Below are 15864 nucleotides of genomic sequence, written 5' to 3'. Positions count from 1 at the left end.
TACGTCTTCGGCTGCCAGGTATTCCCTGGCTTGAGTTATCTGGTCTCTCACCTTGGCAATTTCCGCATTATGCTCATCCCGGTTTGCCGCGCTAACCTCGGTCGTCATCAGTGTTGCTAAAGTGTCAAGTAAACCAGACAAGACTTGAGCCGGCGGGCGCGCAGGGCCTCCTGCCCCGGCCGCCATTGCCGCCGCTGATTCGGAGATTAACACCGCCGCAGTTGAAGAATTCTTCCATGGTTGTGTACCAGCCATGAAGATTGCAACTCGGTTCAGTGGCTCGTGGGGATCCGGAATACTGTCGCCATCGGAATAGCCCCCAAGCTGGCCGTCTTGCAGATGGTACAATGACTCGATTTCTCCAGTAGATGACTCGCCATCGGAGTAAACGACGGTTTCACCACCAGATACCGATCAATCCTCAGATTCTGCCCTGTGGATGACTCCCACGAAGGCACGCTTCATGGGAGGCTGAACCAGGGCGGATCTCGCGCGCTGAGCCGTCTCGATGATGTTGGTGCAGATGTCCGGCTCAGGGCCCGGTTCGCTGATCTTACCGATGAAGACGTGAATTCCACTAAAGGGGACCCGGTACCCGTACTCAATGGAGCCGGCCTCGGGGCCCCAGCCTGCGTTGTCGATGTAGAGCTTGCCGTGGGGACTCTTGGTTATTCGGCCCACGGCGTATCCCTTGATCCCTTCGAAGCTGCCCTTTAAGAACTCGAAACCATCGTGCGATAGCCCCACGGTGGGCGCCAACTGTCGTGGGATTGTCACGGCAGATGTCCTAGTGTGAGGACTTAGTCGTGGAGCCATCGTGTTGAGGTTAACTTAAAGGGGTTAATCAGGACAAAGGACACGAGGAGTTTATACCGGTTCGGCCCCTTACGATGAAGGTAAAAGCCTAGTCCAGTTGTGATTGGAATTGCTAGGGTTTCAATGAACGGGAGCGAATACGCTTGACCCGGCTCTCGACCTCTTGTTTCTTGTCCCTAAACCGCCGCCCGGTCGTCCCTTTATATACACAGGTTGATGCTCAGTCGGTTTACAGAATCCCGGCCGGCTCATAATCATGCCCGGCTCGATATCTACTCTTTCCTAACGTACAATACAAGTCATACACCTTATGGCGGTTTACACTTATGGGCTCTAACCCGTCCCTGGGCCCTGAGTCTTGTTATTACGTTTCTTTACTAAAGCACCATCCTTTTTGTCTTCATGGGCTTCAATACAGGTGCTTCACTATGGGCATAACCCGGCCCCTCCAGGGCGGTTTATGCTCAATAGTTATATCCCCAACAGATTCCGTTTGATATTCCTTTTCTGCGAAACACTGAAATAGGCAAAAAAACAGCAATTTGCACTGGGTCTTTGATTAGTAGGTTAGTCCCAAAAATAATATAAAAGTGCATAACAAAGTCCATTAAACATCCAAAACAGATAATATAATAGCATGGAACAATCAAAAATTATAGATACGTTGGAGACGTATCATTTGTCGAGGTAGCCGAGAGCGTAGGTGGTGGAGCCATGGTCAAGGTAGCCCTGCGAAGAATGTCGTGGTCGATGTCGAGTCGGGGTGGCCGGTGTCGAGGAAGTCACCGTGGAGCTGCGGGCGCAAAGAGGCGTCGAGTTAGTCATGAGCCCAATGGTGTCGAAGTAGTGGTGCGCCGGGAAGAAGATATTGTCGATGACGCTTCGCAGCGGGTTTGCCAAGCCCGGGGCACATCGTAGACGAAGGCACGCACCGGTGTTGCCAGCACCGGGCATACGTAGACGGACGAAGATGAAGTTGACGAAGCGCCGCACCAGACTTGACAGGTCCGGGGACACGTCGTGGATGAAGGCATGCTTCGGTGTTGCCAGCACCAGGCATGCGTAGAATGGGACCTGCACCAGCTGTACGCCATGTCGAAAAAGTCAGAGAAGCCAGCAGAGAAGGACTCGACGACGGTTGCGGTGCCAATCGACGCGGGGCCGATGTCGCTCGCGGTTGTCGGAGTAGACGAAGTGGTCGAGGTAGATGACGGTGACGCTGGCGACGGGCTGGTGCTGGACGAAGACGAAGGGGGCGGACAGGCGGCTGCGGCGGCGGCGACCGAAGAGCAGCGACGGTGGCGGCTAGGTAGGAGCGCGGCGGCGATGCTCGAAGGAGGCGAAGAACCCAACATCGTGATGAAGACCAGCACGGACGGTGGCGTTCCCGCACCAAGGGAGATGGCGCGACACATACCACAGGAAGTCGAAGCGCGGGGACGATGAAGTGCACCGCGGACCGCGACACTACGATGATCCGAAGAGCGACGCAGCGACGGCAGGCATATCGGGGCGACAGCGAAAAGACCTCAGGTCGGCGGCGGTGACCACGGGTCGCTGCGCGACGGCCCGGGGAGGCGGCGCAGCAACGAAACCCGGGTCGATGCAACCGCGGGAACGACTCAGAACGGCAGCGTGACCGCGTGCCACGCTCGCTACGGCCCGAGAAGGCGACGCAGCGGCGGCGCGATGGTCGGTGCAGCCCGGAACGGCCGCCGTCCGTGCATCGGTCGCTCGCGTCGTTCTGCGCCAACCATCGTCACCTTGATTGGATCGGGATCCTCCTTCCACGTCGTCTCCATCCAGCTCGATTGCAACCAGGTGCATCTTTTTCTCGGAGGATGATGCGTCCCGTGTGGCGTGTACTAGTGCAACACATTGGCCGTGCCTTGCATGGCTAGCTTGGTTACCAGCGCCATACAGCGCGACCCAGGTGCTGTGCACGTCGACCGATGCGCGGACCGTGGCCGTTCCGGGCTGCTGCATGTCGCGCCAGACCCTCGTGTCGGAGAAGAAGCTGCGTAGTTGTGCCGATGTTGGAGTAGAGACGTGCGGAGGTCGATGCAAATCGATCGTAGATCGAAAGACCAAAAAAAAAACGCCGATTGAAACCATCGGCGAGGAAGTGAAAAAAAAAAACAAAGCAAGTGCTCGGGAAAAAGACTTTCTAAGGCAGTCGGTCAACACGACCGGCAGACGAACCCTAAGTACGGGCGGCGCGGCCCCAGCGGCGGTCATGGAGGCCAACCGCCCCGAGGGCGGTGCGCGGGTGCGAAAGCGGCGGCGGTTAGAGTTTGTTATCGATTAGGCTGATACCATATTAGAAGGGAGAGACGAGTTTGATGAAATAGTTCGTCATATTGCTTGAGCCCCGTGGGCATATATATAGGAGTACAAGGATCAATTTGAAGTACAAGACAAGGCAGGATCAAATCCTAGTATATTCTATATTTTCTAATAATCAATATACTCAACAAGGAGGAAAGAGCTTTAGGCATGGCCTTCTTATTGTATTGCGGAAGAATGAAAAACACACACACATTTTTTAATAAATTGTTTCGACCTTTGTTGTACATATTTATGGCAGGGCCGGGCCCATAGGTCTACAAAGTGTATGGCCCGCACAGGGCCCATAATTTTTAGGGGCTCCAAAATTTTTATATAGGCCTAGGTATATTTTCTCCTGGGTGCTGGGCCGCTCTTGGCACTGAGCCGGTGGAGCCTGGCGCTTCCGCGCGACTCCGCGTGAGGCCGCTGCTCGATGGGATGCCTCGATCAGAACAGAACGGGATCCCCCTCGATCGCATCGAGAGGAAATTGGCAGATGAGAGGGTGCATCCAAACCAGATCAAAATTGATCGCATCGCGTCCAGAGGAGGCGGCGGGCGACACGACGACAGGCAGGCCAACAAGCCTTCCGAGTTTCGATTAACTTCGTCTGAACTCTGATGAAGATATTCCTCTCGCCATCGCCATAACAGGTAGATCAACAAAGCATGTTCCTCTACCCTTGCTAGTCATGTGTCAGCATGTGTAGCATCAGTCGTGGAGGGTTCCCCGTCTTGATTTGTTATCGGCAAGAGTTAGAGAATCCATCAGTACTTGCATGGTCCAGGCCCTAGTTTAAGTGTTTAACTACTCCTGCCAGCTGCCACTAGCTTGCCCTCCTGATTAACTTTAGATCCTACATTCTACACCTAAGTCCTAAATCCTAATTAACTTTTTGGCAGAGATGGTTACTTCGTTGGAGATGAGTTCTTGCCTCCTTGATTAAAGATCATAGTATAGCAGTTCATCTAGACAGGACACAAGACTAGGTGAGTTAGATGGTTCGTCCAATTGCCAAACATTGGCGCATAATCTCTAATTGATATCTGTTGACAGCTGTCCTATCACTTTAATTTTATTTTATTCATCTTTTGTATCTTGTTTTTCAGTAAAACAGATTTGAGTCATCATGGGGAGAAGATTGATTACGAGGATATCATTGAAGATTTCACTTCAAAGAATACTAAAAGAATAATGTTGTTCAAATAAATATTATACAACCAGGAGTTGAATAGGTATGATTTTTTATGTAACCAATTGTTATGTAAGACATTATATCATACGCATTATAATTGCTTGTTAGTTCTTTTTTTTCTAGTTAGATAGGGCCCATTTTTTAGTCTCGCACAGGGCCCCAGATTTTGCCGGCCCGGCCCTGCAAATCGATCAACACAATCGGCCCTGGGAGCTCCAACACCAAGGAGTTAGTGAATCTAAAGATAAGCGGGGATATGAAAAACGTAAGAAGAAGAGAAATTGAAGAGCATATTCAATCTCAAAAAGTGGCCATTGGCAGTTTTTTTGTGAAAAAATATAGATGTTAATGACGATGAGATTCATGTTGGATAGTACTAATCAAGATGACTTAGATTTTCCTTTTGGCATGAGGTAGTTCTTCGAGAAATCCACAGTACCGCGATGATTAATGAAAAAACAGTCCAATTGGTTTTCCTTTGCACAACAAAGCAAGCCATTATTAAAAGGCAATTTATTGGATATTTTAGCATAACCATTTATTCGATTTATTGTATGGTTAACATGACTGACTGTCGAAACCCTTCCCTTACATGTAATGGCTGAGGGCAACTGACAACACACACTTTCAGAGCAAACACATTACGAAGATAAGAGGGGATTGACCACATGACCCATGAATAGGACCACACCAGAGATGTCTTCCCGGAGAAGGAAGAGGAAAGGGTGATCCGCGATGAAATCCATGACCGAGGGCGGCCTTGCCTGTAGCAGGGCCATTTTAATGGCAGTTGATGCCGCGGCCTCAGTTCCTTGTTCGTTCACTTCCACAAACGCTTGGTGGAAAACAGATGAGACACGAAGACCGTGTGCCATTGGGGAATCCACCATCTCGGAAAAATCTGCTTCATTGCTGAATGGAAGCTGGAGGCCCAAACATTTGAGCAAATCAGATGCTTCAGTTTCAAATGATATCTTGAACTTGGGGAGCTTGAATTGCCTAAGTGCAACCCTCTGCCTTGGGATATGCCGCTCCAGGAAGTCTGGTTCAGCACTCAATTTTTCGGCCAAGCTTGAGAGACCACCTGGTGCTTCTGGAAGAAGGATATACATGGAGAACTGCCTCTTGTCCCCACCTTGCTTGTAGGGAAGCTTAAGTACCTTCAACCCATCAGAAGACGAAAGGTATTGGTCATCCATGCTGGACATGAATGGTGTTTGAACTGAGCTCCCATCAGGAAGGTAGAAGTAGTCGTTTTTTGTTCCAGATGAATCAAACTGATCTGTCCAAGCCCCTTTGAAATAAAGGGCATTGGCAAGAACAAGTTTAGTGGTATTGTCAACAGATCCTGATGGGAGAATGTCCTTGATGCGACCGCTTGTGACTTTCTCTACCCATGAGTTCACTTGAGTAGCAACTTCAGCGGCCTGCGCCATGGAGAAATAAACAAAGGTCAATTACGTAATGAAAATAGATTGACAGTACTGCTGCCGCCAACCTTTGAACAAACAAACAGAAAATTCTTTCAAAGAACAAAATATAATTGTTATGCTAAGAATGCAAAGCAGCATACTAGCGTTTTTATAAAGCATTTCTATAGTAAAATTTGCAAACACATAGTAAAATCATCACATACAACGACGGATGACAGAGAAACAATTCATATGTGCATACAAACTTAAATGGTCATTACCAAGCCAAAATACTAAACGTATGTACCTATAGGAAGTTGGAAACAGTGCTAAAGCTGCTAGTGTAAAAAATAATGGTATACAATAACCACTAAATTACAAATCTAGAATGTGTATAAGATTGATACAGATCTCTATATTACATCACCACAAAACAAGCACTTTGAGTGAAGCAATGGCATGCCAACATGTACAGGCGGCTGAAGTAGTTAGTTAAGCATGTCATTGTTTCTCTCAAATGTACATAATTATGTCCGTTAAAAAATTCTTTAACTCTGTTTTTGTTTTCTGGTAAGAACCGAGCCCACGGGTGGGGGGTGGTCACCTTAGTTTGGAAGTCCACGGATTGGGTCTCAGCCTTGTACTTGCACACTGCAAGCTCTTGGAAGGATGGCTTGAGGGGCAGCGACGCGTCCACGAAGACACCGTTGGCGAAGGCGACATGCGGACCTCCAGCGGAGGACGCGTCGGCGAGCACGAACTGCACCACCTGCTCGGCGAGCGCGTGGAGTCCCTCGACCTCGCCTGTCCCGAGTGTGGCGACGAGTTGGTCCCGAGTTGCACTGCCCGCGCCAGCGGCGAGGAGGCTAAGCGCGACATGGAGGGAGACCGGGGAGAAGACGGCATTGCTGGCAGCAGACTTAGGGTTGGATGAGATGGTGGAGGCGAGACGGAGGGCAAAGCGGGTCTGGTGCGCGATGGAGAGGCGGACGTCGGTGGCAAGGGTGGTTGCCATGGCTGAGGTGGTGGTTTGTTGGGTTTTGGTTAGACCTGAGAGGAAGATGGAATAAATGGGAACTTTGGAGGTGCTATTTTCATGGGTTCTTGTGGCTATTTAAAGGGAGCCACATGCCCACTGTTGTGCAAAGGTTTGAAGCATCTGCAGTGTGGCCAACAAAACCACAAAAGCAATTTGGGAAGGCTCTCGATTAATTGCGCCATAAAGGAAGATAAGTGGTTTGTTGTCTCTCATTTAATTATTCATCGTCCAGTCATTTCGTATATACGGGAGAAACCTGAACCAATCCTTATCTAATTCTCAAAAAATATAAAGGAAGATAAGTGGTTTGTTGTCTCTCATTTAATTAGTCATCGTCCAGTCATTTCGTATATATGGGAGAAACCTGAACTAATCCTTATCTATTTCTCAAAAAATATCCCATCCTATCCCGGGTAAGTGTGCGGCTTTCAGTCTTATCTTCCCGCACGTATGAATTATGTAGAACATCAGATTCATCTGGAGATTGGTACACGCCTCGTGACATGTTCGTTTTAGAAGCATGGTGTTTTATTAAGATCACACAACGAATTAGTAGTATTCCCTCCGATCCATATTAGTTGTCACTGAAACTTGAGCGACAACTAATATGGATCGAAGGGAGTACTAAATGCCAAGCTTAAGATAATGACGCCAATGTGTAAAGTATCAAAGAAGATTTGCATTGTAAATCATGATATAACATGATTGGGATTTGCATCACTTGCCGTGGGGTGTGGGCTTGGCTTGTGGTCATGTGGATGACCCTCCCCCTCCCAAGATGACGAAACAGATAATCCATGCTTGTCACCACTTTTCCCCTAGAACAACGCTCTTCATCACTTTTCCCCTAGAACAACCAATTTACTTGGGATTACCATATGTCTCGTGACCTTTTAGTTGTTCATTTGAGAGGTATATCATTTTCTTAAGATCACACCACTGATTAATGAGTAGTACTAAATTCAAAGCTTCAGATTGCGATGAAAACGTGTAAAGTAGTGATCTAAACGCTTTTATATTTCTTTACAGAGAAAGTACATAAGATTTGCATTGTATTGCATCACATAACAAATTTTGGATTTTCACCACTTTTCGTGTGGTGGAAGCTTAGCTTGTGGTCATATTAAAATGTTATGATCCAAAACGGAGCATGATTTCATTCCTTAACTGCTCCCTGGCATACTAAAGGATGGCGCTACGAAAGATGACAAAACAATCTGTCTTTTCCATTGCGTCTGCTTGTTGCCATGGACCTTGCGTTCAGAGATGTGCCACCTCTTTCTAGTGTCATGTACATTGGTCTGATGCTGGTCTTGGTATCGCTCTTTGTCATGTACATATCTCACTACAAACAATACATGTATACACAAAAAAATTGTTTTTGTCATTTACCTACTCGAAAACGAGCAGGACTTAAGCTTGGAAATGTTGATACGTCTCCAATGTATCTATATTTTTTTATTATTTCATGCTATTATATCATCAATTTTGGATACTTTATATGCATTCTTATGCTATTTTATATCATTTTTTGGGACTAAGCTATTAACCCAGTGTCCAGTGCTAGTTCTTATTTTTGCTTGTTTTTGACTTTTCAGAAAATCAATATCAAACGAAGTCCAAACACGATGAAACTTTACGACGATTTTTTATGGATCAGAAGGGACCCTAGAAGGTTTGAGAGGAGGCCAGAAGAGCTATGAGAGAGCGACTAGCTCATGGGGCGTGCAACTCCGTTCGACCTAATTCCAAGCCTATAAATTCACAAATATTCCCAAGCTAACAGAGAGCCACCCGAAGCACTTTCTCCGTCGCCGCAAGCTTCTATTCTTCGCGATCCCATCTGGAGGCGTTTTTTGATACTCTGTCGGAGGCGAAAACGATCACGAAGGGCTTCTACATCATCTGTGTCGCCTTCCGATGGTGTGTGAGTAGTTCACCACAGACCTACGGGTCCATAGCTAGTAGCTAGATGGATTCTTTTCTCTCTTTGATCTTCAATACAATGTTCTCCCCGATCTTCTTGGAGTTCTATCCGATGTAATCTTTTTTTGTGATGTGTTTGTTGGGTTGTTGGTTACTATGGTGAAATCTATAACATAGGACTGAGTAGATTGTCGCTTTAGAAGCAACAATGGAGAGTGATCAATCAAACTTTCATTTATGAGCTTGGTATGATTTCTAGACGATTATGCCAATGGAACACTGTACTTAATAGTGGTTCTATAGCTCAACCTAAGGAATCGTAGGTCCTTCTAGTGATTCAATACATAACAAAGCTAGCATGACAGATGCATTGAAATGCAAATGATACACGTGGATCTGAAGTTGTCAAGATCCAATGGGATGAATGCTATACCACAAGCTGAGCATTGACAAGCACCAGATTGCCATTGGTGTTAATGAAAAATGTGCTAACTAGATTATTGACTCTAGTGCAGGTGGGAAACTATTGGAAATATGCCATAGCGGCAATAATATTGTATTATTATATTTCTAGGTTCATTATTAAGAATTTATATTTCATGTTATAAATGTTATGATTCTGGAATGTGAGATTCAGTGGAAAACCCATAAGCACGTGTGGAATGACAAAGGGTAAAATAACATTCTTAGTCTCGCATCTGAAGTTGTCAGTGATCATGTTTTCTGGATCCTAGAATATCTTTAAGAGTAACATAGTCGTAAAACAACATTGAGAGGTTGACTTTAGAAGAATGATCATATTGAATCAGCCAAAACTTATTTATTATACTTTGAGATAATATCGTCAGAAGTCAATTGCTATAACACGGAGTGTTAACGTACGTTTTAGTTCCTTAGACCATAAGAGTATCATAGTCACTTCCTACCATACAGTGGACTTTGGGGTTTCTCAAACGTCATCTATAATACGGTGATCATAACAACAACTTATAGGTTCATCGAAAAGTTTGACAAGGGATTAGATAGCTCAAGAGTGGGATTTGCTCCTCCGGAAATGGAGAGATATTCTTAGAACCTTCTCCATGTGAAGACATCATCATCGTCTGGCGAAACATAGGTGACTATGTCATGGAGATGCCGGAAGATTTCAACGAGAAATAAGAACAAAACCGGTAACAAGGAGAACGGTATAATGAGCATGTGTATGACTCAAGAGGATACTGACACATCTCACCTTGGGTTTTGTAAAGTATCTCGAAGCAAAGGGAATATCACATGATAATCAAAGGTTCACTCAAATGCCATTCATGTACTCATAGGGATTGATATGGACGTCCAGGTTCCGCTATCGATCACTAAACAAAGGGGGTTTGTTCATGTCTATGTTTTACCGAACCTACAGGGTCACAAGTTTAAGGTAATCACGATCTGCTGAGTGTTGGTAGGACAAGAGTGTGACGCCCCCGATTTGACCGTACACTAATCATACACGCAAACGTGTATGATCAAGATCAGGGACTCACGGGAAGATATCACAACACAACTCTACAAATAAAAATAAGTCATACAAGCATTATATTACAAGCCAGGGGCCTCGAGGGCTCGAATACAAGAGCTCGATCATAGACGAGTCAGCGGAAGCAACAATATCTGAGTACAGACATAAGATAAACAAGTTTGCCTTAAGAAGGCTAGCATAAACTGGGATACAGATCAAAAGAGGCGCAGGCCTCCTGCCTGGGATCCTCCTAAACTACTCCTGGTCGCCGTCAGCGGGCTGCACGTAGTAGTAGGCACCTCCAGAGTAGTAGTAGTCATCGTCGATGGTGGCGTCTGGCTCCTGGGCTCCAACGTCTGGTCGCAGCAATCGGGTATAGAAAGGGGGAAAGAGGGAGCAAAGCAACCGTGAGTACTCATCCAAAGTACTCGCAAGCAAGGAGCTACACTACGTATGTATGCATTGGTATCAAATGGAATAAGGGTATCATATGTGGACTGAACTGCAGAATGCCGGAATAAGAGGGGGATAGCTAGTCCTATCGAAGACTACGCTTCTGGTGACCTCCATCTTGCAGCAGGAGAAGAGACTAGATGGTAAGTTCACCCAGTATCATCGCATAGCATATAACCGATGATCCTCCCTTCGTCGCCCTGTGAGAGAGCGATCACCGGTTGTATCTGGCACTTGGAAGGGTGTGTTTTATTAAGTATCCGGTTCTAGTTGTCATAAGGTCAAGGTACAACTCCGGGTCATCCTTTTACCGAGGGACATGGCTATTCGAATAGATCAACTTCCCTGTAGGGGTGCACCACATAACCTAACACGTCGATCCCCTTTGGCCGGACACACTTTCCTGGGTCATGCCCGGCCTCGGAAGATCAACACGTCGCATCCCTACCTAGGCACAACAGAGAGGTCAGCACGCCGGTCTAATTCCTATGGCGCAGGGGTCTGGGCCCTTCGCCCATTGCACACCTGCACGTTGTGTACGCGGCCGGTGAGCAGACCTAGCCTCCCTTATCGTAGGCTTTCCAGTCCAACCCGACGCATGCCGCTCAGTCGCTCACGTCACGAAGGCTTCGGCTGATACCACAACGTCGAGTGCCCATAACTGTCCCCGCGTAGATGGTTAGTGCGTATAAGCCAGTGGCCAGACTCAGATCAAATACCAAGATCTCGTTAAACGTGTTAAGTATCCGCGAACGCCGACCAGGGCGAGGCCCACCTCTCTCCTAGGTGGTCTCAACCTGCCCTGTCGCTCCGCCACAAAGTAGAAGTCGGGGGCCGTCGGGAACCCAGGCCCACCTCTACCGGGATGGAGCCACCTGCCCCTTTAGCCCCCATCTCCGAACAGTATCATGAGTAATGTAACAGTATAAAGTATATAGTATATGCCGTGATCACCTCCCGAAGTGATCACGGCCCAGTAGTATAGCATGGCAGACGGACAAGAGTGTAGGGCCACTGATGATAAACTAGCATCCTATACTAAGCATTTAGGATTGCAGGTAAGGTATCAACAGTTGTAGCAACAATGATAGGCTATGCATCAGAATAGGATTAATCGGAAAGCTGTAACATGCTACACTAATCTAATGCAAGCAGTAGAGAGAAGAGTAGGCGATATCTGGTGATCAAAGGGGGGGCTTGCCTGGTTGTTCTGGCAAGAGAGAGGGGTCGTCAACACCATAGTCATACTGGGTAGCAGCGGCGTCGGTCTCGATGTCTAGCGAGAGAAGAGGGGGAAGAAACAATAAATATAATGCAAAAAAATGCATGACGATGCATGTCATGACAAAGCGTGATGCTAGGTGTGCCTTAACGCGGTACGAGGTGGTACCGGTGAAGGGGGAAAACATCCGGGAAAGTATTCTCGGTGTTTCGCATTTTCGGACAGATGAACCAGAGGGGGAAAGTTGCATGTTCGCTATGCTAGGGATGTGTGGCGGATGAACGGGCCGCGTATCCGGATTCGTCTCGTCGTTCTGAGCAACTTTCATGTACAAAGTTTTTTCATCCGAGTTACGGATTATTTTATATGAATTTCCAAAGTTTTAAATCATTTTTGAAATTAACAGAATTAAATTAATTTGGAAATGCCATTATGATGTCAGCATGACATCAGGGTGATGTCAGCAGTCAACAGTCAGTTGACTTGGTCAAACTGACGCGTGGGTCCCGGTTGTCATTGACTTAGGTTAACTAAACAGGTTAGTTAGTTTAATAAGTGATTAGGTTAATCTAATAGATCTAATTAAGTTAATTAATTAATTAATATTTTTATTATGTTTTTAGTCTCCTTTTTTAACAGGGGCGTGGGTGGGGGGCCCCACTGGGCAGTGGCCCATAGGGTCAAACGGGCGCGGGCGGTGGGTCGGGTGCGGGGCGCCAGGACGCCCGCCCGTAGAGACAGGGGTTGTCCGCCTCCGGCGAAAGTGGCGAGGCCACGGCGAGTGGCCGGAGTGGCGGGAGCCAGAGGCGGAGACGAGCGAGGTAGCTACGGCGGTGGTGCCGGCGCCAACCGCAGGGGGAGGCGACGGGGGGCAGAGACAGTAGCTGCGGCGGGGATGGGGAAGGGCAGCAGCGGTTGGCGGCGGTCTCGCGCGGCGCAGGGGGCGCGGGCGCACAAGGCGGCAGGAGCAGCAGAGCAAAGGGGGCGCTCGGGAGATGGTCGGGCGTAGGGCGCGGCCGGCAGGGTCTGCAGCGCGTGGAGGCGAGGCGGCAGTGGCGCGCAGCGACAAGGGCAGAAGTGGCAGCAATCAGCAGGCTCGGGGGGAAGGAGAGCAGGGCGGCGCGCGGGCGGCGCAGCGCGAGCGAGCAGCGCCGTGGCAGAGCGAGGCGGGGCTCGGGCGCGGGGGCACGCCGGGCGCGGGAGGCCACGGCGGCGCCAGCGGAGCCGCGGGGAGGAGGCCATGGCGTGAGCGCGTGCGCGCGAGGAAGAGAGGAGGAGGGAGAAGCTCACGGGGGCGGCGTAGGGTTCGTGGCAGTGGGGGTTGAGGAGGAGGACGGGGACGAGGCGTCGTCGCGGCGTCGGGGAGGCGGGCGCAGTCCGGTGGGGAGGAGGACGGGGACGCGGCGACGAGGTCCGGCGACGGCGCGGCAGCTTCGGGGCGGCGGCGGAGTCCGGTGGGCGTCGGGGTCAACGCGATTGTCGGGGGCGAGCGCCCTCGATCCAGTTCCACGCGGGGGAGGGAGAGAGATCGGGGGAGTGGGAGGGGTTACGCATCAGAGGGGGGCAGCGGCGACGGCGTGGTGGGATCGATCCCGATCCCATCTGGATCGGAAGGGGGAAAGTGGGGGAGAGTGGGGCGACGGGGGGGAGTGGCGCGTAGGGGTTAGGGTTTCGGGGGCGTGGGGGGTTAAGGCGGCGGGGTGGGCCTTGGCCCAGTTGGGCAGGCCAGCTGGGCCGGAGCCCAGTGGGGGTGCTGTTTCCTTTTTTTAGTTTTGGTTTTCTGTTTTTGTAACCTCTTTTCTTCTATTTCTTTTTCTTTTCTGTTTTATTTTAATTTTGTAAAAATATAATTTCAACTCCTAAATTTAGCATTGCCACTAAACCCAATGCCATAAAAAGATTTACCCTAAACAGAACAGTTTAGTATTTTACATAATACAAAAGGCATTTAATTTAATTGTTTTATCTACAGTTTTATTCATCTTATAGTATTATAAATATTTTATAAAAGTGTGGTTTCTCCACCATAATTACCTACGCATTATTTGGCACAACCTGAACATTTTAGTTTTATTGTTTGAAAACTTTTATTGTTTGCCTATATTTTAAATTTGAATTTGAATTTGTTTCGAACTAACTCAAGATTAGCAACTATAATCGAGGTGACATGGCATCATTAGTAGAGGATCACTGTAGCTTAATTACCCGGGCGTCACAATTCTCCTCCACTACAAGAAATCTCGTCCCGAGATTTAAGAGGGGAAGTGCGGGGAAGGAAATAGGTTACGAAATCCTAACGGGTCTTGTTGGTCTTGGTTACTCTTCTCGAGGAGGTCGATCCATTAAGTTGATCTTCTCCAGGTCATCATGATGAAGTCGGCATCCTTTCTTCGGGAACTCCATCGTACTTACGAATAGGTAAGGGGCAGGTCGATAACAATAGGATGCTATAAGGGGTAATCATCTGGGGTTATCCCATGAATGAACACATGACTATCTCTGGAGTTGAACAAATGAAACACATCGAGAGCAAAGTAAGACGGTACAATAAGAAGTTTCAAGCGGATAGACAATCGTTCGATGCCTAGTCAAAAGGTGAAAGGGGTTTCAAAGCAACGGATTAATTATTGTGTCCGATGCCAGAATTGATGATCTCATCGGGAGGTGGCTCATGAATTATATACGAGCCCACGCGGGAGGAATAACTTTGGGAACAATGGGTGTACAGGAGAGTCGGGTTTCGATCCTGTGGAACTGTGGGTTATGGGCCCACCATGTGGGCTAAAAGTAGGAAGGGTGATTACGTCTTGCACGATCATGTAAGTAAGGCCTGTCAGAGGGTAGCCTGTCAGTTATGTTGGCAACAACGTTGGTACCAAGGGCGAGGGACGAAGAGAACCCTTTTCCTGCTCATTGAATGAGGCAGACCATTAGGCAAAGTTCTCTTCCATCGGTGGATACCGGAATGTCATCAACAATAGTAACAGGTTCTTACTAACAGAGTTGTACACCGAGGTGCTTACAAAAGCAGGAGAATATTACTGCTTAGGTCATATAGCTCACAAGAAAGATTAAACCAAACAATGGAAAGGAAAACATATGTATCAGATTAAACAGAACAATGGAAAGGAAAATGTGTTTAAACACATTTTTTTGGGGTATATCATTCCCAAGGACAAGCAAAGCATGATTTCCTTGACAGGATATAATGTAGAAAACCCTTTAGGTAAGGGGGGGGATTTCATGACATTACCCATACATTGGTGTTTGGGTAATTGAGCAGGAAACATTTAGCATTGGGCTTCAAATGTTCTGTTTGAAAATCGGAGTACCACAGACATGCTTCGAGATAGCATTGACATGGTCTTCAATCAAAGGTCAGACTCTGGATACACGAAGGGATTCATCATTAAGCCAAGGAGAGGATGAGGAGGTGGCTGATGGACTCAGCAATAATTCAACGAGGTATCCAAAAAGATGGATTTCCACAGTTATGTGAACAAGGAGATAACAGTTGTCGGATCAAATGATATGATGATGTATGATCAAGGAAAAACATACACAATTAAACATTAGTTGAAAAGGGTGCCCAAAGTATGGCCTTAGGTAGCATGATCAATGTTAGAAAGGTGATTCAACAACCAATAGTCTAAGAATGAAATATCGACCATTAACTTGGAAGCAATAGGGTGCTAGAAACACGAACAAGTTTGTGTTGAACGGAAGGCAATAAAGTGGTCGATGATAACACAAATCATCGAGGGCAAGGAGGGTACTTATCATCGTGAATTCAATCGATATCTTGGAAGGGGTCAAAATGTTGATGATGATCACGACACATTTGTCGAGAGGTTACAAGAAGATGTAACCGATCGGCGATGACTTCAAGTCAATGGAATGATGAAGCGAGAAGTTACCGAAACCATAGGTATGACACAAACTTGAAATCAGGCTTGTCATTCAAGGACAATTGTT

At 47.7% G+C, this 15864-nt stretch overlaps 1 protein-coding gene across 1 annotated transcript; it reads right to left on the bottom strand.

Annotated features, from left to right (window-relative positions):
• Positions 1–4837: 4837 nt before the first annotated feature.
• Positions 4838–6856, bottom strand: LOC125556601 (serpin-Z1C). The gene is made up of 2 exons (XM_048719297.2): positions 6356–6856; positions 4838–5766 (listed from the first exon to the last, which is right to left on the bottom strand). Exons 1-2 carry the CDS (start codon positions 6764–6766, stop codon positions 4981–4983), a joined length of 1197 nt encoding a protein of 398 aa, XP_048575254.1. The 5' UTR covers positions 6767–6856; the 3' UTR covers positions 4838–4980.
• Positions 6857–15864: the final 9008 nt, after the last annotated feature.

The sequence above is a fragment of the Triticum urartu genome, chromosome 5A (assembly GCF_056163025.1).
Source record: "Triticum urartu cultivar PI428250 chromosome 5A, HENAU_Tu73, whole genome shotgun sequence".
Lineage (NCBI taxonomy): Eukaryota > Viridiplantae > Streptophyta > Magnoliopsida > Poales > Poaceae > Triticum > Triticum urartu.
The sequence above is the reverse complement of the archived record's forward strand: the minus strand, read 5'-3'. Positions and strand labels throughout refer to the sequence as shown.

Excerpts from the sequence above, each read along its gene's own strand:
- LOC125556601 (XM_048719297.2), bottom strand. The coding sequence starts at position 6,766 with ATGGCAACCACCCTTGCCACCGACGTCCGCCTCTCCATCGCGCACCAG. Across the intron at positions 5,767-6,355 it reads CCGTGGACTTCCAAACTAAG|GCCGCTGAAGTTGCTACTCA; the intron begins GTGACCACCCCC and ends TCCATGGCGCAG.